The sequence below is a fragment of the Tyto alba genome, unplaced genomic scaffold (genome assembly GCF_018691265.1).
Source record: "Tyto alba isolate M040663 unplaced genomic scaffold, T.alba_DEE_v4.0 Super-Scaffold_17, whole genome shotgun sequence".
In the NCBI taxonomy this organism is placed as follows: domain Eukaryota; kingdom Metazoa; phylum Chordata; class Aves; order Strigiformes; family Tytonidae; genus Tyto; species Tyto alba.
In genome coordinates this window covers 20,379,516-20,404,946 of record NW_024881279.1, presented here as the reverse complement: position 1 = coordinate 20,404,946, position 25,431 = coordinate 20,379,516, and the positions used below count along the sequence as shown (strand labels likewise).

Genomic DNA, 25,431 nt, shown 5'->3' with positions numbered 1-25,431 from the left:
GCATAGCTGAGGCAGTTGTACGGCACGGTTTTCAAGAGGAGCTCTACAGTTATAGCGGGGTTATTTCAGAGTTAGAGGAGTATGGTTGTAGTTTGAGTCACATTCATCTGAGATTTTGAGATGACTGTAAAAGGCTACAACATGTTATCTTAAAGCTAAGTTTGGAAGAAAGCGCGTTAGGAAGGAAAAGTGTGTGCCTTAGGAAGGAAAGCCAGGTCCCTGGCTGATAAGAAAATAAAGTTACGTGAGTTAAGTATCTGGTGTAAATGGGAGACCTGCACCTCTCCTAATGCCCAGCTTTATTGTTAGTTGGTGCTTTAATGAACTTGGCAACTTATTTCTGAAGTTAGTGTGAAGCAGTGCGCTTCAATTCCTTTTGATAGTAATAGCAATAACACTAAGTTGCTTGAGTGTTCTCTTGTAGGCAGCTATTAAAGTGAATGCTAAGGCCTCAATATTTAATCTACTGTAGAAGAAACTCTCGTAGGTGCTGTTGATCTCCTGTATTGTTTTAGCTCTGCGTTTGTTTTGCTGGCATAGTATTTTTTGCAAAAATTGTACTTTAACTGATGAATATATATATATATATATATAATGAATTATTTATGCACAGGGTACTGTTGTTTTCTGGTTTGATTTTTTGAGTACTTGAATTTTATTTGATTAGGGTAGAGAAGTCTTGGGCATGCCTTTTTAGTGTAATTCTTTAAAAATAAATCGGATGGAAAATCTAAGGGAAATACTTATTAACCTTAGTCTGACACATTTCTTGCAGTCTTGTCTAACATCAAATTGGATTTGTCCCGCAGGCCAATCAGACTCAGCTTGGAGTTAACACTGCAAAATAACATCAGGGTGTGCCTTTTTCTAAAATGAGAGAATGGGGAGGCAAAAGTGAACTTTGCATCTTTAATGATGAAAACTGAAAAGAGGAAATAATTTAAAATACTCTGAGGGGAGAAAAAAGAGGAAGCATAGATGTGTACTGCTGATTAAGATCCCTGTTGTTATGATATTTAATACTGCTTAACTTTTTGAAACATGAAATAGTCCTATCAATGGTAGTAATAAAGATAAATTGAACTCGAGTACAAGTATATGCAGATTGGAGGCTTAGTTCTTGCTCAAGGTTTGAATCTTACATTTCAAAAAGTAAAATGTAAGTCAGCTATCAAAGGCTATGTAAATACTGCTCTGCAGCATTTGATGTACAAACCCTGAATGTGAAGCTAGAATTTTATTAGGTGCTGAGCCCAGACTTCACAGGCATTTAAACTCCTCAAGTTAAAGTGCTTGCTGCCTTGTCTGTAATAGATTTTTAGATGGGGTTAATATTTTTAGATTGCGCTTGGCTTCATCCTTAAAAGCTTAATACAGAAGAGAGTCTACGACAACTTTTAACATCTTAGACAAATTTCAGCCGCATTTTTCTAAATGTTTAACTTACTCAATATTTCTACTATTTCAGTTGGCAGTGCTAGGTCTCTTTTTAGTGTTTCTCATTCTTTTTTTTTTTTTTTTTTTTTTTTTTCCCAGTTATGATTTACTGTGAGCAGGTGTGCTGCTGTCTGTAGATGTCAACACCTCTGTTCCTGTTGCATAAGAGCATAGGAAAGCCATTCTTGTTTTGAAATGGCCTTTTTTATGTAATTTAGAGTATGTTAGTGCAGAAGGAATATCACACTTTTGGAGTTTTGAAACTGCTGAAATTAGGATATATTTACATGAAGGAGCCAAGGTTTAATCCAAATACTTGAGTATTTTGGAAAATTTAGGTGGTTTCAGTTAACATTGAGTGACTGACATAAACGTATTAGATGTTCTTCCTAGTCTTTTGTATCTTCCTGGAAACAGGATACTGCATCTTATGAGTTTTATTCTGATGAATAAATTATGGAGTAAGATTGTTGTTATATTCAAATAAAGCATTTAATCTTTTCTCCACTGAACCCGTATTCCTTTTGTAGCATTCATTTTGTTGTAGCAAACACGTACTTTGATCTTCAGGAGCAGAGTGGGACTGCGTTATCGATCAGCCTTCTGTGAATTCATTGTCCTATCTAGAAGAGCGGTGTGGTAATGAGGAGAATTTATCTGATAAATTATTTTCCCTTTGTCTTGCTTTAATTTCCTGATTCCTCACATAGTATTTTTCCCCAAATGCAAGAAGCTTACATGCAGATCTTGAATGGCTGTTGGAAGGTTGTAACCTTGAGTGATTTTTAGTTTGAATGGCAATTATTTATCTAGATTTTTCTAATGGAAGTGTGACCTATTGGTTACCTATTTTTTTAGAATGATCTGATAGCAGTAAAGGAAATATCAAATACATTTCACGAGTTAAAATGCTACTCTGTGGATTTTTATTTTTGAGAAATACACTTTTGCATTTGTAGTTTATCGAATGACAAAAAAATGCAAGAGTAAATTACATCTCAGACAACTTTCTTGACCTGAGCATGTAGCTGTTCTTAAATCAAAGCAGAACACTGATATGCATATGTAACACTCCGTGGATTTTGGAAGTACATCGTACGAATGGTACTCAACCAGCCTTCCAAATCAGGTACTCAAGACTGGATGTGGGATTGCATTTTGGCCATGGAAAAGGTAGTGATGTGATGCCACCAATTCCAACGAACTTGTATGGAGCATGTAAATACACTGCATCTCTCAAGGGACAACTTGGTTTTGAAATGAGAATAGGAAGAGTACAAAGTACTGCTATTGATCTGATCTGAAGTGTTTCTTCGTTTTTGAGTACCTCAGCAAAGATTTTAAATGTACCAAAATGTGCAGCGTAGTGAATGTGTTACCATGCCAAGCCAGGCTGTCACTTGTGGAACACGCGTATTTGTGTTACATGCATGCCCCCACACTCTATTTCTGATTACGTATTCACGCTTAAGAGTATACTTTGACATTTTTACTTTTCCACCTCTTGCAAATATTCAGACTACTTGTTCCAATATCTAGTTGGTTCAACACTGTTCTGCTTGTCACTATTTTGAATTGATCACTTAAGGTAAAAACACCAGGTAAGATGTGGATGATATCCCAGCTACCAAAAGGGGATGGAGTTTGAGTAGTTGGCAACTATTCCCTGCCGAGTGTAAAATAATACTGAAGGCCTTGGTACAGTGTTACTGCTTTATATTTTTTATGTCTAATTGTAGTTAATGCCGATTTTTGATAAAGTAAGGTCTGAGCTTGATATTAAGTTTGACTTGGAAGCATATAGCTTTCATAGATGATCATACTGTCCTTAAGTCTAGGTTTCCTTTTCAGAATACCCCTTTTTGCAATATTAAATCTGAACTACTGGGGGAATGCATCTGTCATTCCCAGCCATAGAGAGGGTTTTAAGTAACAGCAGTTACCCCTTGAATTTATCAATATTAAGTGTTAATAGAGATAAAGAAGTATCAGTTCTGTTGGTCCAGGCCTAAATCAAGGTAAACTAAACAGTAAATTGCTAATGTTGAATAGCATGTGAGTTTCCTGTAGCTAAAAACCTGAAGAGAATTCAGAATGAAGGTTGAAGTTTTTTGGTTGTTATCTTTTTTTGCCAGCCTGAATCTCTGTTTGTAGCCCTGTGGACATCCAGAACATGAACTAACCTTACTGAGGTACTGGTTTGTCGTCACAAGAAGGTTGGGAAAAGCATTTCAGACTTTGGGATTCGTAAACTTGAAGGATTTGTTAGGTTCTTACGTTCAATTTCATTTTGCAATAAACTGCATGAAAAAGAAGTGGTTGCAGGAGGAGTGAATTAATATAATTAGTCATGCTCCTTGGAAAAAAAATAGAGTAAGCTAGCTCCTTCATTTGTTTTACTGTAATATTCTTTGAAATTCTGAAATACCTCCCCATGCCAGTCTTTTTTTGGACTCTGCCTAGAAACTGATTTTCAAAAGCAAAGATGTTTCTGCCTTAAGGACAGAATTTCCCAAACTGTAAACACACCAATAAATTTTGATTCCTTAAATTATCTTGTATAAATAAAATGAATGTAATGAAAAATTTGGAGATCATAATTTTAACACTTTATAAAACTTCCAGCAATAAGACTTGGTTATGTAAATGCTGCTGTTCTTAATTATGACATTGCAATATTTCCATCCCTGCATATCAAAGGTGTATTAATTCGATCAGAAACACAGGCTACAGTCCGTATTTGTTCCTTGAGGAAATTAGTGGGCTTTATAGGATAAACGGGTGATTTTTTTTTTTTTTTTTTTTTTTAAAGGGGTAAGAAAGCGTGAGGATTTCCGTGTGACATAACTCTTAATTTCAGATGCACCAAAATGAAAGGTTTCTGGACATGTTACAGTGCTTTTACAAAATTTGCTTTTACATATTTTACAAAATATCACTGCTGTACTCCTATGAGAAGTCCTGAGTGAATGAAAACTTTGGATTGTTCAGGGGCTGATAGGTTGGTGGCTTTTTTTGGTGCATCTATCCTAAAAGTTACCACCTACAAAGTTGATTTATTGGAAGAACACTGCTGTGTGCTTTACTATTAATATATGAAGTTCTTAGCATCTGACCTTTAAAGACGTTGAAGCATATTCCTTTTTTACTGATCCTGCTGAGAATTTATAGTTTTGAATGTAAATGCAAGCATTTGCATAGGTTTCTTAAATTTGAGATTTTAGATTGAAACCTAAATCTTGAATTGTAATTCCTGAGGCTGGACCACCAAAAGAGTTCTTCGTGTACAGAATTAAAATGAATCATGTATTAATCTTTCCAAACATAAGGCATCTAAAAGACCGGAATGAGGCTTTCTCTATTTGTCTTTATTCTTTGAGTATCACTCAGTCCTTGCCATGAAGCTGTAAAAGCCCCTCTTTCATCTGCTTGCTCCTCCCCTACAAGTAGTGTGTTCAGGTGAACACACAGCTATCTTAATGTGAGTTGATTAAAACTCTGCATTGCAAATCAGCTTGTCCCCTAAAATTTGAGGGTTGGCCTTATGTTAGGCTGTATGGTTCTGTTGTCTGCCAGTGGGATTGACACTGGTTTATATGTACATTTAATGCTATGCCCATTGGCCGGTGTCATTTTACCTTTCCCAGACTTTATTAAGCAGTGCTGTATCTCCCTGGGATCCTGATGAAAGGCAAGTGGGAAGTGAAGGCATAAATTCAGGCTCCTGTTACGTAAAAATTAAATCTTTAGTGTGCCATTATGCTTTTCTTTATGACAGTTCCTATGCAAGCAGGGTCAAGAAAGAACATGTCAGTGAAGCGCGCAAATATTTGCACATTCCTGTTTTAGTGTGAAGTAGAATGCAATATTTAATTTGTAGTGTTGTGCAATATCATTGCTACAACTCAGTGTCCAGTGATTTTTTTATAAATCCTTTTATTCAGGGTTTTGTAATACTATGGAAAGGTTTTTGTGTGGCTTAAACTTGACATGGAAATGTCCTCTGTGTTTAATGTATTTTGAACTAAATTTTAAAATTGCTCTCAAGTTACCCATATTTCTCTTTAAATTCTTAAAATTCAGCTTATTTAGAGTAGTTCCTTAAAGAAAATGTAGTCTAATAACCTAAACCGGTGATTTTTTTAGCTTATAATTTGTGGACTCCTGTAGGTGTAGATTCATTACACAGATGATATACACAGTTTTGTACACCCTACCTGAAAATCTTAGGAGAGAAGTTTCTTGTGTTTCTCGATCAATGACATTTACTAAGTGATGTGAGCAGAATTAAAATTTTTACAGGGCCTGTATGTTTAAAAATGCAAAATTTTATTTGGGCTTTAATAAATACCTGCAGCAGTGCACTGAATTTTGATGGTTCAGGGTTGTGGAAACACCAATCAGTTATTGTGCCAAATAAGATTAAATAATGGAACAGATCAGAAAGGAAATTTCTTGAATTATATACACTTGTTTTGAAGCAGAGCTGTAAATGGCCTATATAAAGCTTTGCATCTTCGTGATCGGTGGGTTTGAACAGAACATCCTACCTTTCTTTAAAAATATGAAAATATTTTTTTTGGTGTCTTGTTGAAATTAAGGTAGTTTCCCTAATGTCACTAGAGGACTATCTTAGAACAATTCTGGGAACTAAATTTAAAGTGTTTGTGTGAGTACTTGGCAAAGTAAATTATTGCACAGTAATTATAGATATACAGGATTAATTACTTGATAGATAAATGAAAAATCACATTTCTCTAAAGTTTAAATAAGAAACTTTGAATAATATAAACCTGTGATTTATTTTGATATTGAAGGAAGAATAATACAATATAGAATAAATATGTTTATTTTTACCTCTGTCCATAAGGTATATACACCCACTCATCACGACAAGTGCATAATACAGAACATCCATATGGAATGCTGGATAAGAGGAGAGAGAATTCCAGTGTGGTTTGGTGTTGCTAGGGTCGTTCTTCTCCTGGTTTTGCTTTAGTTTCTCTCCTTAACATGGAGATGAAAATATTAGGCTTTCTTTTGTTTTATTCATAAGCTATGAAACAAACAAAAAAACCTTTTAAACCTTTTCAGTTGCTCTGGGCTCCCTCCTTTCCCTCATTACTGGCACAAATCACTTTCCCTGAGTCTTCACCTGCAGTTATTCCACTTTCAACTTTGATCTGTGTGGGATTTTTCTTTTAAAGCTTTGGTGTTTGTCATAACTAAATTGGAAGCCTGTGTGAAAAATATTGAAAGCAAAGTCTGCGCCAAGTTTTAGAGCTGGGTTTATACACTGCTTGATAGTGAGGAATTGAATCCTTTTCCCTAACTTTATCGGATGGTTATGTAGTGTGTATACTGTTCTGTCCTTAAAAGGAACTGTGAAATAATATCATGGAGCTATAAAACGTCTGGGGAGTCTGTCTGCATCAATTTTCTTCAGCTTTAGAAAAGAAACATAAAAGATTTCCAAACTTTCCCTAAATTCTAGTGTCAGCCATGTCGAGTCTGGTAGTTGAGCTTGGTTCTTTCTGGCTTGGGTGGTGGTATGAATAATAAATGTAGTTAGGGTGTAATTTACCTTTAGGATATCCTCAACTGATAATACAATTGTTTTTCCCCAATAACCCATTTGATCAGGATACCATGCACCTTGAATAAGCAGAATTTGGTCTTGCAATATGAACTTAGCTAGGTGTTGTTCCTCTCTAAAAAATACTTTTTGGTCATTAGTGTCCCAGTACATAGACTGTAACCTCAGAAGTTACTGTCAGCTTTGCTGTTGGAATAAATAAGTGCAAATTGTTTGAGAAAGTTGAGGCAGTGTGGGGTGCCAATCCTTAATTACTGAAGCTCCTCCAGGTTGTATTCTAAAGACTTGCCACCCTAATGAAAAGCTCCTGCACTTCTGTTCCCCAAGGGTGACTGCCAAGGTAAAAACCTCGCAAGCAATTACGGCCAGGCCAGTTTGCTGAGTAAGGCACCTTCCCCCATTGCAGCAGAACTTCTTTTGTCGGTAGGCATGTGTGGATGCATTGCTGAACTGATGGACCCAAACTGTAACAACTCTGACACTACTGGTAGTAATTTAAAATGTTCAGCTGGGCACTAAAGCTAAGTGGTTGCAAATGAGGCAAATCAGCTCGTTATCCTTCATAGCACAGAGGGGTGGCTTATTTTCTGAAAAGGATCTTCAGTCGTTATTTTACCCTTGGCTGCTAACCTTGTGATTAATGTAGAAATAACATAGATAAGTACCCACGTTAACATACTAATGAGTTGCCTGCCTTGAGTGATTTGTTGTGGCATCTAACTGCTTCTTCTCTTCCTTCCTTTTTGTCACCCTGCAGTGTTCTGTGCCAAGGTCTTTGTGGCTAGGCTGCTCCAACCTGGTAGAGAGCATGTGCGCACTGAGATGCCTGCAGAGCATGCCCAGTGTCAGATGTCTCCAGGTGCCTTTCTTCTTTCTTGTTGTAAATGTTATGCGTATGCTGTTGAACATTTGTTAAACTCTCAGGACTCTGTTTAATCAAATTGTTAAGTCTGCTAAATGTTTTTTGTGCATCCTTTTCTGAAATCTTCTACTTAACTGCATTGTAGGAGTGAATCTTAAGAGGGCTTTCTGTACAGTAGGCTCTTGCGGGGGGTGGTGAGCTTTTGTGTTTTATTGCCTGTTTACTGAAGTTGTGATATAAGTAGCATAGTTGTGCATGTTGCCTGCTACGTTTTGCTTTGTCATTTAATTAAAAATAACACAGTGAGCTTTGCCATTTCTCTTAAATTGCAATGAACTGACTAGCCTGTAATTTTTGTGTGATTTAATTTAGAAAGGATAAGCTTTTTATTTTCTACTAAGCGTGATCCTAGTTATAGCTTTATATTACAGTCGTTGCACATTGTTTCAATGCAGGATAGTTAGCACAGAGTCCTGGAGCTCTTTGGGTTACTCTGTTAAGTCAGCTTCTTAACTTTTTAAAAGTGAAGAACCAAGGGATGGGGGGTTTACTCTGCATAGAAGACCACTGAATCTCAAGTTCTCTGTTGATTTTCTTCTGGTAAGCTGTTGAAGCTGAGCCTGTGTAATTTATAGATGGGGGAATTACTGCTGTTTCTTCACTGGTTTGGGAGGGATTGAAAACAATAAAAAGGGAGATTTTGATACCAGTTAACAATTTTGGACTCCCAGGGTACTTACCTTGGAAAGAAAATGAAGAACATTGTGTGGCACTTCCTAATGTGTTTCTGAATGTAACATTTTTAGCAGAACATAACTATTATTTAATATTAGTATCTTTTATAACATAATAGCATTATTCAGTGGTTCAGTCTTTCAAGTGTACAGAATGAATACTTATAATAAATTGTTCTTGTGATTGAAAACTTAAACAAATTGAGTTTTGTTTACAGTCAGTCCATTTGAGTTCAGACACCGGATAACATGAATACCTTACCTTAGAGAGTAACCATTTATTTCAAAACCTCTCCTCTTGCCTGCAAAATGTGGCCGCTTGAATTCCAGCAAATCTGAGTTTCAGAATTAAAACTTTCTTCAAAATTTCTGTTCATATACAAACATTTTTTTTTTTTCTGTTTGAATGCTCTATGTTTCCAATTTTAAAACACTATTCAGAGGGGGGAGAAAAAAACCCTGTGATCAAGATGAATGTATAGCTAGATAATAAATTTTTGTAGAAATTGGTACTGCCTCATGGCCGAATAATGGTTATAGTAGATGCTTATATTCATGACAGGTCAAAGACACAGAGGTTTGGTGTCTGTCTTGGGAATACTTACAAGCTAGTTCTAATAAAAGATCTTCCCACTCTCTTTCCCTGATCTCAGCATTCGCCCCCTCACTGGAAAGGTAAACCAAAACTTTTTTCATGGAAATTCTGAAAAATTTTCTCCTGCGACCCAACTTGTCAGTGGCCAAAGGGCATCTCAGAATTCTTCATCAAGCGATTATAGTTGTTTTTAAGCTGGATAGTGATGTTGGGAGTAGGTTGGATGGAGTCTGGTAGGACGGGCTGGTAATTGTTTCAAGGCTTGTTAACAAACCCTGGCAGGGGCTGTGAGCAGCGAGCCGAGACAAGGGCTGCTTTGCCGTCCGGAGGCTGTTCTTCCGTGCAGACCCAGGGCTGCAATCCTACACTTTCCTGCTTAATCTTTTTACCTCCTCTCTACCCGACTTCTGAATTTGTGACTATATTGAACAGTTTGAGAACTGTTTCAGCATAGGAGCAGTTTTGCTGTTAATAACTGTCTTTTAAATGGTAGGTGTAGATCTTGGTTTCATCGACTCCTAGCCTTGGGGAGGGCTAGCTGCTGGACCCCCACACAGTGAATTTCAGAAATGTTCATCAGGCTGAGGGGCTCCTTAACAAGCTCAGGTTCCCTGCTGCAGGCAAGTGCATTTCTGCAAATACCTGCTTTGGGGATTGCAAGGACACCTTCATGATGAATCTGAGAACTTTGACTGCCCCAAGTTTGTTATAAATCAGCTCTCTGGAAATATCCGTTAGCACATCATGACAAATAAACTGTTTTTTCCCCCAGCTGAACTTTTTATTAAAACAATATTGCAAACAGAAAAATCTGTTGATTCAGTTGAAATAATAGTAAACCTATTCATTATGAACATTTTTTTTCTTTCTGTTACAGTATCTATCAGTAGGTACATAGTAGTTAACTGTAAATTGAACAGGTGAAAGCTCAGACCGGGGTGGGCAGTAGATGAATTGATGCAGTATACATTGTATTGCAAACTTCTGTTGATAATATTGATTGCAGGATAAAATACCCAGCAGTTTGTTCATGAACCTACTGCTTTATACACAAGATTTTTGGAAACCTGTTATCACACAGATGTGGTGTCATATAATTAAAAACCATAGCTAATGCATCTGTTATGTCAGGTCATGTAATTTTGACAAATTTCTCAAACCTGTACTATTTTCAGGAATTGTTATGAATCTGTCAGCTTTCACAAAAAATTCCAGTTGAAGTACGAGTTAATGTGTAAGCTTTTTGTTCCATGTGCCTGTAGGAATTTAACAACTCCAGAACATTTTTAACTGTATAATAGTAACAGCTGACAGGGTTAACAAATTTTAGTAATAAAGTACATGACTTCAAGGACAACCACATTGTTCAAGCTGGTGGGATTGCTTTGAAGCTGTTGGGAGCTGAGTGTGTAGGAAGAAACAATTCTCTATCCAGCCTGCTGCACTTCAGGAGTTTCTGAGGAGGGATTTCACCAGGGTGTTTGGCCCCTCCGTGTGTTGCGGGGCTTGTGCTTTTCTGCTGGCTGCACTCTCCTTGTGGGTTGTTTGGGGAATTAGAGGGATAACCGTCCCAAGCTGAGACCTATGGGGTATGCTACTTGGTAAGGTTGTAGATAGAGCTTTGCTGATTTAAATTTTGTTCCAAAATAAAGGCTGTTTAAAATTATTATTATTAAAGTCTGATTTTTGTAGAACTGCAACCAGGAGTAAGAGGTTTTGAATCTTTTAGTAGCATCTGTGGGTGATACTTAAAAAAAAAAAAGGTTCTCCTTTCAGGCGTGTGACTCAATGACGCCTGAAGGGGAACTTGGAAGCGAAAGTGGCACCAGCTGCTTTCCCCATTTTTTATTTTTGGTACCATGGCTTGCCCTTCATTATTTCCTGAGCTATAAGCCCACATGTAAAAACAGGTAGGGCATATACACCATATCTTCTGTAGCACACATTCAACTAGCGTAACAAGGATTAATAAAAAGTTGGAAGAAGGGAAATACAGAAGCCCTTCCGGATACATCTCTGGTGATTCACAGAAGTTAGCTGTTATCTGTGTGTGTTGTATGTGTAATTAGTGAATGGAACAGAAAGAAGGGGAAAAAACTTAGTCTTAAATCTGAAGCCCTTTAGAATTTATTCAGGAAGCTCTTATTCAGCCTTAGTGCTTTTTCAAACATTTAGGCTTCAGGTATAATCCACCATTAGTCTAAAAAGAGAAAGCGGAGATTAGGTTTACTTTCGCCTTTCCATAATGTTGTTAGCAATCATAAAACCTAACTAGGCTCTTCTAAAATCAAGCTGTACTATTTAAGCAAATACCTCTGATGCCAGTGGATTGGGGTTAGTGTTCCAATTCTCCATGATTAGTTCGGTTCTATATTCTGTACTTTTTTTCATTCAGTAAAATACCTTCATAGTTCTTGAAGTTTACTGGAGAAATACCTACTTTCTGCATTCAGTGAGCTGTTTAGTGAGTCGGGGAGAGAGAGAGAGATAATTTCATAAAAAATATTTATTCCTGTTTGTGGTACATGAAGTTTGCTCTCATCTATTCTGATTTTCAGTGTAATTCATATTATTTGGAAATAAAGTCCTGGACACTTATTATCACTTGTTATTATTGCATTGAAAAATATATATTAAATGCCAGTTCATAATACTTGAAACTACTATAGATTCTGAAGCCTTATTTTTAACTACTTAATTATCTTTAATAATGTTTTTGTACCAAGGAGCTTACCTTTATGAACACACTTTGATTCAAATAGCTACTGTTTTCATCCTCTTTGATATGGATTTGACTGCAAGATTAAAAGCATACTGGTCTTTTATTTAGGTGTTTAGAGAAACAGGTTCTATTACCAGTTGTGTAATGCAACCATATGGATACATCACCTTCCATAGCTTCATCCTCATGAATCATTACAGTAGTTTTAAACATATTTTGTCATGCTGATTTGGGAAATAGCTCCAACGGCTCTGTCACGTGAAGAGAAACGTCCAGTGTTCATAGTGTTCATTCTGTAGGTAAACATCTCCAGTGTGAATTGAAGACTAATCATTAAGCAAGAGAAGATAAATACTCAAATGTCACTTTGAATTATTGCATAATGTAGAATGTGATGAAATAGTGCTTGGGGAATAAACTATTAGATCGATGTAATGAAATTAACCTAGGAACCAAATACTGCTCAACCAACTTTTTCTTCCTTGCATTCAATTATACTTTTACTTGACTTCTTTTCAAAGAGATCATCGTATCTCTCTTCTAAAACTCTACTTAGTTTTTTTTCTTGCTTTAGACACCCCCCACCCAACATGTTGGCTTTTTTCTACAGCTTTCCATTTATCGTTCTTAAAATTTTCAGCTTAATTATATGTAGTGTCCTGTTCTTCCTTATATGTTCACGCATGGGGTGTGTAGCTTGGAGGCTTTAACAGAGCATTGATTCGCTACAGGAATAATGAATTCTCTCTTCTAGTGTGATAAGCCGACTTGTTCATCCAGAGGCCAGATTTTACAATTCATGTAGTGGCTTTCTCAGGCTTGAAGCTACCCTGAGTCCTCCCAGCCCCTTTGCCCAGTGGTCTGTAGGCTTGCGATAGTGTGTGACACTTTGTCTGTTCTTTATCCTTGACTTCTGCACAATGGGATGTCCAGCTCTGTAGGTTTTATTTGATCTGCATTTTCGTTCTTACACCACGTGTCCTGGTGACGGACGAGCAGTAGGAAGGTGACATTGGCTTAGTTCTTGCCAGTGTCATTCCTGCTTATAGATTAAGACAGGAGCGTATTGATTTACTCTCCATAACTGCAAGCTGTCTTCACAAAAACGAGGTCTTAAAAGCCTTTTGAATTGGCCAATTCATAATTTATTACTGCTCAGAAGAACTTACTATTTGCCAGTGGCAAGTGGAGTTCTGGAGCATTAGGGTTTCAATATTTATTCCTTACAATAGCATTCCCTGCAAAGGAAATTATTTGTTAGCAATAAGGAATCTCAGTGCTATCACAGCTGAGCTGAGGCACAGAGAAGGAAGTTTATCTTTCTATTTATTGATAAGATACAATTAACTTGCTTAAGCTTCTGTTTGTTATTCTTTACTAATTTGGGGCTTCTGTTACTTGATGTTTCTATTCAGATACCAGAAGGAAGTAAAGCAAGGGAAACTAGTTGGAAAAAATTGTATTTGAAAACTTAAGAATTCTGATTTATTGACACGAAAACTTCATCCTTTTTTCACAGTACAAATTCAGACACAGACATGATGCAGTAGTCTTAAAATGACAATGAATTCAGTAGATGCATTCTTCTAAAACCCTTTCCTATGGTGCATGAAATCACAAATCGGAAAATGATGAATAACCTGTCACTGTGTAGTCTGCATCCTTTTGAAAATGTTATTCTTCTATGCAGCTGTTAAAATGAGTTGTCATAGCCAGACAACTGCTTTGCTGCTTCTGTTAGGTTTAAAGTAATTTTACAAATACTCCTTTGACATGTTTTCTGGTATTTTGCCTCAAAACAGTGGGGCTGTTACCATTTCTTTTTGGAAACAGTCCAACAGGTCCATTAAAAAGAAATGCATATTTGATTCCTTTTCTTTTAAGGAACAGAATGTTCTCTCTAATATCTGAAGTATTTGTACTTGTCTCTCTATTTTAAAAAGACTTCTTTGAGACAGAAAGCTTTAAAACTAAGCAGAGCATTGCAGGAGCAATTAAAGATACCCGTGCAGTAGGCCTGTTGCCGTTTTGTGCAGTGAGATGGCCTGAATTACCCAGTCTTCAGATCTGATGTACAAACGTCCAGTTTTCCCCCTGCTAATCAGCAGCAGTGCTTCCCAGTATTGTTATTTCTTCTAGCTGAGGCTGGAGTCTTCTCTCAAAATTAATAGCAGTTTGGGTTTTGCTTTCAGCAGTTTCTCATAATTTTCCTTTTTTTTCAGTTCTTAGTATGTGTGTGTTGCAGACTTGGGACTGAAGTGACAGCTCAATTTGGTGTTAGTTACATATATTGCAAGTATTTTGCAAAGGGTAACATTCCATTATACTTTTTTTTTTTTTTTTCCTTTTCCTCTTGTGCTCCAATGCTCGGCCACCATGGTGGTCTCTACCAGGCCACACTTCAGTATCCCAGTGTCTTTCTTGTAGTGGAGTGCCCAAAACTGGGGCCAGTACTCTGGGTTTGGTCTCATGAGAGCCTGGTGTGGCTCTGGCTGCAGTCTCTTACAGGGACAGCAGCTTCTTGTGCTGCTTCCTGATGGCGTGGCTGTGGCTCGTTGCTAGGTCTAGGCACCAATAGCATAAGTAAATGGAAAATGCAGGGATGGGGTTTTTTCCTGAGCGCAATTCATTATCTGAAGGAAAGTGTTATGATAAGCACTTTTTTCAGTCATCCTTTGTGTATCCGAGTGCTTTTAGTTTTATGACTTTAATTATTAACTAAGCCTGTTTTTTCTTAGGGGCAAGAAGAGAGACCTTCTCATTACTGAGTCAGTTCATTTTAAGTAGAAGAGAGTAGTTACTAGATTTCTTTAAACTTCTGCCAGTGAGCTAGTATTGACCTGTGAACTAGAGTTCTTCCTCTTTAGTTTCCTTAGCTGAGGAGCAGAAGTGTGTTCGCTGATGTCAGAAGACTAGTAAATGGAGTAAATATCTGTAAGTTTTGGTTCCTGATTCTCCCCAGAGATGATGTACATCAGTCGCTTGTAGCTGACTGTGGCTTCTGCCGGACGGGCCCGGCTGTATTCCTGCCGCTCTGTGGTAATCGTGCAGCAAATGGCGGCTGCGGGCTGGGAGGCGAGGGCAGCCAGCGAAACCGCTTTGCAGGTTGAGGTCGTCTGCCGCGGCCTCTCCGGCATGGGGCCGTTCAGTGCTGCCAACCACTGACCTTGGTGTTGGTGGGTAGAGGGGTTTTCTGGTATAAACAACGTCATACACACAAGTGGGTTTTTTCGGACTTTGTTTTGAGCAATTTTTAGAGAGCACTAAGGATCATACACTTCTTCACCAAGCTGCAAGCTTGCTTGAACAGAAGAGTGCCTCCTTCCTGGGGCCTGGTTCTCCTTCTGAACAGCTTTTCAAGTTATTTGACCTGGGACTGTTGGTTGGTGAGGAATTCTCTCACCTTTGTCTTTTCTTCAGAAGTTGCCAGTATTCAAAAGTTAGTAATTTACTTAATAATCTTTATGACAGAGATTAGGAGGGAGTGGTGATATGACTCTCTCTTGAGATATTTCACCAGGCTGCTGTCTGCTGCAGGAAGGAAATTCTGATATAAAAGAAGCAACACGAGCTTAGAAATCTGGTCCTTATTCCTTTGGGTGACTTGCCTGCCTTCTGCTAGTATTTCTCTCTTGTACCACTTAGAGATCACAATCTATTGTCTCTCAGACTGGGAAGACTATGTCCCTAAGGAGGCAAGTACATTTCTTAATGATGGATTTATGTATCAACACAAGGTATTAGACCGTGCCTCAGTAAATCCAGAGCCATTGCTTATAGCTGCAACAGATGAGCATAATTTCAAACATAAATTTATGTTCCTCAGAAAAGCTAACACAGTCACACTAAGCTTCCAATATATTTCACAAGTAGTGGGCAGGAGCTGTTATTCCTGATAACCTCTTGCAATGCATCTGTAGAAGACTATGTCTTTGAGTGGAGAGATGTTGTTACCCACATCTTTGTGTTTATGCATTCTCAACCTCCTTTAGAAAATCGGATTTTTTTTGCTCTCTGATCCTGTTACGGTGTAAAGAAACTTGTTACTTAATGTGCCTTGTTCTCTGCCTGCCCTCTAGTACTGCCGTGCTTATGCTGGGAGGTAGTGAAAGCTTTTTTAGGAGGGGAGAAGGAAATGCAAGACAGTCTATTCCAGGTACATTTGATACTGTCCTCTTCCTTGCAGGTGTTTGGTCTCTTTTCCATGGAAGAATTTTCAAGGCAACAGAAGAGTATAATCAAATATTTCCCACTAAGGTTCAAATCACATCTGTGCAGTGTCTTCACATAGCACTATCAGACTTCTTATCAGAAACATCAGTCATCAGCAGGAGGATTGGATCCCTTGCTTGTGGGCAGTTAAGCAGCAGTCTTGATACCAGTGTTAGTAATGAATTTGCCAATATTAATGGTTCCACTCTAACAGTCATCATCATAAGGACATTTATTCTTCCAGTGTGAAAAGTTCCTGGGGTGCTTAGCAGGCAGGCCATTCCTAGGTTTCCCTGGGCCTCCTTTATTTGCCATCCAGTGAGTTGTTCTGTAGGTCTTCAGGTCTGTGACATATGAGAGTCTTCACATGTATGGTTTGGTTTTTGTGATCCTTTGAAATGGTGGTAGAATCCACATAAATCAAAGGAGGCGTCAGGATCAAGGCTAGGACCAGCTGTCTACAAACCCAATAACAGGTTTGAGCAAATTTTACCGACACCTATTTGTCAAGTATGGAAGAAGCGGTACAGCAGAGAAAGAAGGAACTATAACCAAAACCTTTTGCTACTTTGCATAATATTTCTGTGGCAAAGTGGTCATGTTTGCAAAGTTCCACTATGGAAAGGTATTACTTAGTGGCACGGCATGGTCTCCCAGTGCTTTGGACAAGTGGATTTTACAGATACTTCAGAAGTTTGAGTTGACTTTGCTGCCCTAGGGAAATAATATAGGTCATCTCCATCCCAACCTTTTCATTTACTTTGTAAGTATTGAATTCTGTTCGGTGGCATTGCAGTAGTGTTTTTAGAAACTCTTGGCTATTGAAGCTGAACTCTTTGCTTTTTAATTCTTACATGTTTTTTGCATTCATTAAGTTCACACACAATTTTGATGCCATTATTAAGCCAGGCTTTAGGATGATCCAAACTATACTTTTAACATGGGGGTTTTTTGCATCTATTCTACTTTTTTATATTATTTTTGAATAAACAAACTGCTAAATATTTACTATAGAGTACATGAATGTAAACATCCTTGGTATGCCCATGGACCCTTCAACTGTGTTTTCTTGCATGTTATAACTGATAAATGTTGAATGCCATTGTAGTAAATGGACTAGGGTTGTAAGAGTTTAAATTTGATAGAAAATACAAAAAAGTTCTAAATGAAATAAAAAAAAAATGACTAATGAATAAAGATGGACTTTAAAGCTCTGAGTTATTCAGTAGCTAATAATTAAATACCCTATTTGAAAAATCACTTAAACAAGGATTATGTGAAGATATCTTTAAAGTTGTATATATGATTGCAGATTTTGAATGCACATTTGAACTTTGAAAATCATAGTACTTTTATCTGCTTTTGAAGATACTTGACCTAGAGAATTTATTCAAGGCGTATACCAAAAAAATATTTACCATAATGTTACAGGAATCCACATGCAGTTTTGTACACTTATTATCTGAAATGTAATTTGAAAGTCTCAAGTTGATATGTAAGAATGTGTTTTGGGAAAAAACTATAAGAATTAGATCAAATGCCTTTGAATTCAGTGCCTGAAGAGTAAAAATTCAGGATGTTTGCTCGTGTTTGTCATCACTCTACAGTAGAAACTTTCATATTGTCTTGTAGTATCTATTAAATTCTCTTTGAGCACTGCTAACTTTCAAGTTATCCATCAGTGCAGTTTGTCGGAAGCAAAAGCCCTTTCAGATTCGGGATCAGGCCACAGAAACCATAGCTGGCACGTTGCATAATGCTATCCTTTTGTTCAGAAGTAAAAGAAACATACAGCAGTTTTCCTGTTGAAGTTACATCAAACCCAACTGTCTTCAGGAAGTAAGAGGTGGTCGCTGGCATGTTGTGGTGATCACAGCTTTGATTTCAAGGCTTCATCGCACAATATGTTGGTTTCAGCTGTCCCCTGTCTTTTCGGTCTGCTGCCCCACCTTTCATTTACACCACTATGAGATGGTGTGCTGTAACGTAAAGTCAGTCACTGATGTGATGCAGATGAAAAATAATCTTCCAAAAAGAGGAACCCGAGACATCGGACAACTGTGCCTCCCATTCTCAAATCATTTTCTGTAGAGTCTTATAATGATGCGCTTTTTGTATTAATCAACTGTATCTTGAAGTTGTAGGGGGAGAAGTGGTGCTGGCCTTACAGGTCAGGAGCATTTAGACAGCCATTATATAAACCATGTGAAATCTAAATTATGCAATTTCACTCTCCTTTTAATACCTAGATAAAATCAGCAATCAAATGCAGAGTGTCTGGCTAACCCCCGGCAAGGCTGAGTGGATATTTGAAAAAATGATTTAGGTATTTTTTTACATCTTGTATTACTAAAGTCTTCTTTCTTTAGCTGAAGTTAGTCTGCAGCATTTTTAGAGATAAGGTTTTCTCCAGGTTTTTGATTGCTTGGATATCAACAATTACAAAAGCACACTGAAATTGTGTATTAGCAAAAGATTGTGTTTCAGACAATTAATGAGCGATTAGGATTTCCTGAATAGTTACAATGGATTGATACAGTTTCATGAGTTGCCAAATCTGGAATACATTGCCAGGCATCTTTGGGGGAAAAAAATGGAGTTATAACAACACAGGATTCTTTTTTGGAATAGCTGACTCGTTTTAGGCTGTAGCTTTATTGAACATTTCATTGTGGTGGCTGCTTTTTCTGTATATTTTTTTTGTGTACAAATACTTTATATCTTTCAAAAGACAAATAATTGAGGGTTACTGCAATTTTATTATTTCAGACTCCTGTGGTGGTTTAACCCAGCAGGCAGCTAAACATTGCACAGCCGCTCGCTTGCTCCCACCCCCCTGCCCTGCAGTGGGATGGGAGGAAAACTGGGGAAAAAAAATAATGGGTGAGTTGAGATAAAGATGGTTGAATAGGACAGAAAAGGAAGGTGAAATACTAATTAATAATAATTACTACTACTAGAATTAGAATATGGAAAACAAGTGGTGCACGATGCAGTTGCTCACCACACACCGACCGATGCCCAGCCAGTTCCCAAACAGCAGCCCCCAGCCAGCTTTCCCCGTAGTTTATATACTGAGCATGACATCTTATGGTATGGAATATCCCTTGGGTCAGTTGGGGTCAGCTGTCCTGTCTCTGTCCTCTCCCAGATTCTCGTGTCCCCCAGCCTACTTGCTGGTGAGGTGAGAAGCTGAAAAGTACTTGACTCTGTGTAAATGCTGCTTAGCAACTACTAAACCATCAATGTGTTACCAACATTATTCTCATCCTAAATCCAAAACGCAGCACTGTACCAGCTACTAGGAAGAAAATTAACTCTATACCAGCTGAAACCAGGACAAGTCCTCAGTGTTTTTGAGTAGCTATTTTGTAACTTTTATAGGAGAAATTTGTATAGAAACCACTTCAAAATCTGGTTTAAGTTTTGCTGATTCTCGGGGAAGAACAGAAACCAAAGAATGAGAATAAATTCTGATGTAGTTCTGGTGGCCAGGGAAAGCAAGAAGGGATGTAGAGGAAGAAGTGCCAGAATCTGGTCTTAGAAAAATTGGAGAAAATACATAAGGCATGCTTGGAGGGAAGTATTGAATGTTTAATTGAAGCTTATAGCCTCTTTTGGTTCTCCAGTCCTAGCGTGTTAGTATTTAATGCCAGTGGATTTGTGGCTGTGGGCTTGTAGTTGTTTGGAGTTGCTTATTTTTAAATTATTCTTCAGTTATGTGTGCTTTGATATGTGGTATTTGTGTTTGTGGCTCAGCCACTCTTCTCACGCTGGAAGAACATGTCTGCTGTTTCTCTTCCTTCTGTTCCATTTTATTGTTTTGCTCATGGATAGAGGGCTGCAGATTTTTTCTAGATCTTAGAGGAAGAAAAAGGTAATAAGCACCAACGTATGTGTTAAGCAGTAATGGATATGAGAAAAAAATTGGTTAGGTTTTGAAAAAATGGCTTAGTGATCTGGATATTTAACTGTCTGCAGTGTCCATATTTACGATGCCCATTAATGTCCTGTCCTTCATGAAGCTTTTTAGATACCTTTGTGTTGAGGGTTGTGCCTGGCTTCTGGCTGACACGTGGAGGTAACTAAATTTGGACAGAGCTGGTTTCACATGGAACCAGCAGCAGCAATCTGAACCTAAATTCCCTCTGGGAATCTAGGAATAACCCTTGAAGTATTTTAGCATTGCACCAGGCAGCCAAGTTGCAAATGTAGTTAATCTTAACATAGGCTAATATATTTTTGATGAATCTGAAGTCATCTAATTACTAGCTTAGCCTGAAATTTTCTTCTCAGATGTTACTTATCCTACATTTAATCTGAAATACTGCTAACGGGTTTATTAATTGTGTAGGGGGGAGTGGTACATTTTCTGTCTTGTTTACCCATGAACATAATGCAGAGAAGAATGTACAACTTACTGTACAATGCTGTGTACAAAAGCTGTGTGAAGTGTAATTTGATTTTTGGTTTGGTTTTTTTTTTTGTTTGTTTGTTTTTTTGCCTTGCACCTGAGTCAGGGTGTCCACGCAGTGCAAACACTTTTGGAAACAATATTCCATTTGAACTCGGCTGGTAGGAGGTACATGCAAACTGGTTCAGGGCTTTGAAATGTGAGTGCTAATGTAGAAATAGTGTGTTGTAGGGATGGATCAGTGAGCTCTAAAATGTCTTGGCTGCTTATGGAGTCCTTGAAGTCAGCTGGTGCTTGTGTGCTTAAATTCCTTGGTTAAAGTGGTTCTGATGGATGTACTAATTTGAGCAGTCAGAAGTGAAATGCAACTTTTAAAATAGTTTGTTTTCCTTTTACAAGTCCTATAAATGAATAGATGAGTGAATCTGTAGAGGTTTCTTTGCATCTGTTCTGGAAGGAAGAAAAGTTACTATAATATTGAGCCAGTATTTTCCCCTCAAGTTTAAATTTGTGTTTTGTTTTGTTTGTTTTTTTATATACTGGATGTAAAAGCTAAAGGGGCTCTTTACGAGGTATTGAGACAGTTCCTTAAGTAGTATTTACTACCTTATCTTTCCATTATAAGAAAACAAAACAAAAAAAGTTTTACATATCTAATCCAGTCCTCCTAACTGCCTAACAAAATCAGTTACTTAGGGTATAGTTGTAGATGCAAATGGTCTGAACAAATATGTAGCACAGGACAAGTGTCCATGATGCAGTAGACACTCTGAAAATGTGTTGCATTTACTTCAGTAGATTCAATGAGTTTGCTCTATAGGTAATACTGTTTGAAGTTTCCCTTGAGTCTTATGTCTACAGAGGAAAAACTGTTTTACTTTGTGATGGTTTAAGATTAGAAGTTAAAATAGGTTCTCCCTAAATAGGTTTATTTGGAAAATTAATTAGATGTTAGCAATATTGTTAGTGCAAACCCAATAATAGTAATTGTAGCTGAGCACTTGAGGTAACTTCTCTTAATTAAAAAGAAAACCAAAACAAAAGAAGAAACCCAGTACCTTGTTCATAGTGTATGTGTACCTTTCTACAACCAGTTTGTCATATTTCTGATGTTAACATTTTACTGTTAAACTTATTATTTGCAGGCAGAAAGGATTTCTCTTTTGGGGCAGTGGTAATCTGGAATTGTGAAAGTTAATTCCAAAATGTTTTAGGAAAGTGATTGTGACCATTTGCAGTGATATCAATGATAAGCCTGATGTCTGCTTTAGTATACTATTAAGTATTGAGATTTTTCTGCTCTGGGCAAGAATGTGGATTGCTAATGTACTGCACACGTCCAGTATCTGCCAAGAAAGGCCGAGACACCGTATAGTTAAAGGCATGAACTGAGACAGCTGAAACACAACGCTTGTAAGCTGAGGGCATAATTAAACTTCCTATTAGGCTGAGAAAGGGCTCAGGGTCCATCTGGTTAAAACTGGCTTTATTTTCTCATCTGAAGTAAAACATGATCGGTAAGCCTCAGGTGGAGCATTGCAGTAAGGCTTGCTGCCTGCCCCTTACTGCTGGATGCTTTTTCACAACCTAAGATTTTAAAATTATTATTATTGATTCAAATTTTTTCAACTACCAGCTTGAGCTGAGTAAGTAGGCACTGTGGAAAGTTACAGCAAGGCTTAATGTAGCCCCCAAACCTTGCCTAGCTGCATTTAAAACTGCGTTTGCCGTTTTTTTAGTAAGCTGATTCTGCATAAAACTGGTACTTTCTGTTTTGAGGGGCAGATGTAGAGAAAGTGATTAAAACATATATATATATACATATATATATATTTGGGACTCAACTTATTTATATTCAGCAAAATAGTTTGCATGATGTGCAAGTTTTGCAAGCCTTCATGGTTCAGTACTTGGAATGGTGCAGGGATGAGTCATCAAATTGCTACAATTACACAATTCAGTACTCATTGTCCTTGTAAATACAACATATTTATATAGGATGGATACAGCCAGTTTTTGATTACTGACTCTTTACTCCAGACATTCAGAAAATTAAATGAGAGTTAGGGTGTCTTTGAAACAGTTACAAAAGGAATATGTTAGACATGATCCCGCAATACCTGTTGAGGTAAGCATGCCCCTAAGAAGTAATAAGCTATTACATAGTTACCAAAAAAAAAAAAAAAAAAAAAAAAAAAAAAAAAAAAAAAAGAGGCACAGAGAACTTGAATTGGCTGCCAGATCAAAATCATCATCCCCATCTAATTTCAGAAACTATACCCATTGCTGTAAATACTAGATACCTCTTGGGATTGCAATAATTGTATTTTTTTCTGGTGGTGTCTATTTGCTGAGTGGAAATTCAGGCGTGCTAGAAAACAGCTGGTAATTTGGACAAAAGTAGCACTTTTTCGTTTTGTGTTACATCCTAAATTGTCTCCTAGTTTAATGAGTGAATAATTTTCTTTTTTTATAGTAATCATTATGAGAATCTGTATTACGCTATTTCTGAAGTTCTAAAAGCCAGCAGGGTGATTTTGCTGTTATGGTACTTACTTCATCAGCAGTTGTGCTTTGCAGGTTGGGCTATGAATTAACAAATCCGCTGCTCTGCCGGGTGGTTCCAGACCGCAGCCTGTGCATACAGCTGCCTACTAAAAGGCTCTGCCATCCCCAAAAGCTCCGTGGTGGAGTCAGAGCCTTTGCTTAGTGTTTCCTGGAGTTGGATCTGAATAGTAATTCTGAACTGCTGATCACTGTTGTGTATGATTTTTGTTTTAAGAACAAGTTATGTGGTTCAGTCCTCTGTGGACACAGCCCACGCTGATCTGACTTCTGAGATTAGCTTCATGTTAAATCAGACATCCTGAATATTAAGAGATACACAGTTAGGTATTTACAAAAAGTCATCAACTTAATTTTGTAATGAGGTTAAGGTGAAGAATGATACTTTAGAAGCAAATTTAAAATAGTTGTACTAATTGTCAGTCACTGAAGCATTAGTGCTTAAACAAGATAACGTATTTAGTACTTGCTTGTATTCTTTTGAACCTGCTTGGGAGCATTTAGGTGAAGAATGGCTTGAGATTTCTGTTCTCTGAGCAGAGACAGGAGCACTCGACTGTCGCTTTTGAGAGATTTACTGTTCTGGACAAAACTTCCTAAAAAATAAGCTCCTGAGAGGTGTCAAACCAGGTGCATAAAAGCATTAGATATATTTTCAAAACTTCACATCTGCAACTTGTGGTCAAACTATGGTGTTTGTTTTTTGCAACTAGAGGCACAAACTGGATAACTGTCTCTTGGTACAGAATTTACTTTATCTTCTTCTAAACTTTGTGGTGGTTAGTCAGAGGCCAAATAAAAATGATGCTTTTTTTTTCTGTATGAGGGTTTTTTTTCTAATTTTGCCTTCAGCTGTTGGATCTTGATACACTCTTTTAATATTTCGAGTATATTTTTGTTTGAACTTCCAGCAATAACTGCACTAAAATAAAACCTGGCAACTGGGAGAATAGCTAGCTAGGTAAGAAATGAAGCGTGTTGAGCTTAATTTGTGCAGATCCCTAGTGCTTACATAAATAGTTTATTTTAAGCTGAACCAAGCAGTTACTAATACAGATGTCAAATACAGACATGTCCATGGTCAGCAGAGTTAACTTTCAAGTTAGAATCATAGAATATCTCAAGTTGGAAGGAGTCAATAAGGATCATTGAGTCCAAATCCCTGTTCCTTGCAGGACTACCTAAAACTATATCAAATTTAACTTGATGAAAGTGCTTTATAGTGACTGTGGAAAATGGATTGAGTTTATCTGATGTTAAATATTTTCAGAAAGTCTTTATCTGGAAAATCATGTAACCATGGGCTCTATTTTCTACGTTCTCAAGGGACTTTTTTTTTTTTTTTTTTTTTTTTTTTTTAAATAAAGGTATGACTTGATTATCTCACTAAATTAAAAAAAAAAAAAAAAAACAAAACCAACCAACCTATTTTATTTTGTCACATAATTAATGGAGAAATATTGCAAGGAACCATGTTCCATAGTCAACCTGAGTGAGGTTAAACCTGTTTCTGGAGGTATGTTGTTGCTGGTGCTATCTTCTCTGTGAAGCCAAGCATCTTTATTGACCAGATTTTAATAACTATCCATACTTTCTTATGCCTGCTCTTTTGATATGGGAATCTTTCACATCGTTCCTCCGTATATAGTCTATGGCTATGCTTCTGAAGAAATGCTTTGAAGTGATGAATCTTTGCAATGGTTAGGATAAGCACGCTTTGTCACTGACCACCTATTTTCTGACCTGTCATTTGGAAGCACTATAGTATTTCTGCCTTTCTTTGCAGACAGGTATATACAGATTTTGAGGGATGAGATGAGCAAGGCATCTGGTCCTTGCCGTGAGAGTGCTGATTCACATCTTGTGCAGTTTAAGTTAGTGGTTCTCCAACTTCATTTTGTGTTTGTGCTAGGGTATATTTTTTATTAAGAGCCTCTCAGTAGTTAAGAAAATCTCCTCCTATCCCTGATCAAGTATCAAGGTGTTAATAGACACTTTTTAACAAGTTCCTGGATCAGAAAATGGTGACCATTACATCCTAAGGAGAAGCTTGCATTTGTTTTGACATCCTTTAAACCATTCAGGGCTTTCTGGCTACATTAAAAGCAGGAAGCCATGAGGGACACATGCTCATCGCTTTTAGATGGTGAAGGTGGTTACCCAGCTTTCTTCCTTGCTGATGTGGTCCAGTTGTCACACAGGATGGTGGATTCCTCTCCTCTGGGTGAATGTGTAATTAATACCTTCAGCAATCCTTGTGCTGGCAGAGCTGGTTTCAGAAGGCAATTTTGAGT

The 25,431-nt window shown here is 37.5% G+C and overlaps 1 protein-coding gene across 5 annotated transcripts in view; it reads left to right on the top strand.

Annotated features, from left to right (window-relative positions):
- Positions 1 to 25,431, top strand: part of FBXW11 (F-box and WD repeat domain containing 11) — a 76,890-nt gene that overhangs the window by 9,360 nt on the left and 42,099 nt on the right. For 2 of the 5 annotated variants that reach the window (XM_042790155.1, XM_032992727.2), the window contains one exon: positions 7,791 to 7,892. The exons of 2 other annotated variants lie outside the window; for them this stretch is intronic. In XM_042790155.1, the coding sequence (XP_042646089.1) occupies positions 7,842 to 7,892 (51 nt within the window). In that variant the 5' untranslated portion in view covers positions 7,791 to 7,841. Of the gene's footprint in view, positions 1 to 1,967; positions 2,077 to 7,790; positions 7,893 to 25,431 lie in introns of all 5 variants that reach the window. One more of the 5 variants, XM_042790154.1, reaches the window with a different exon arrangement.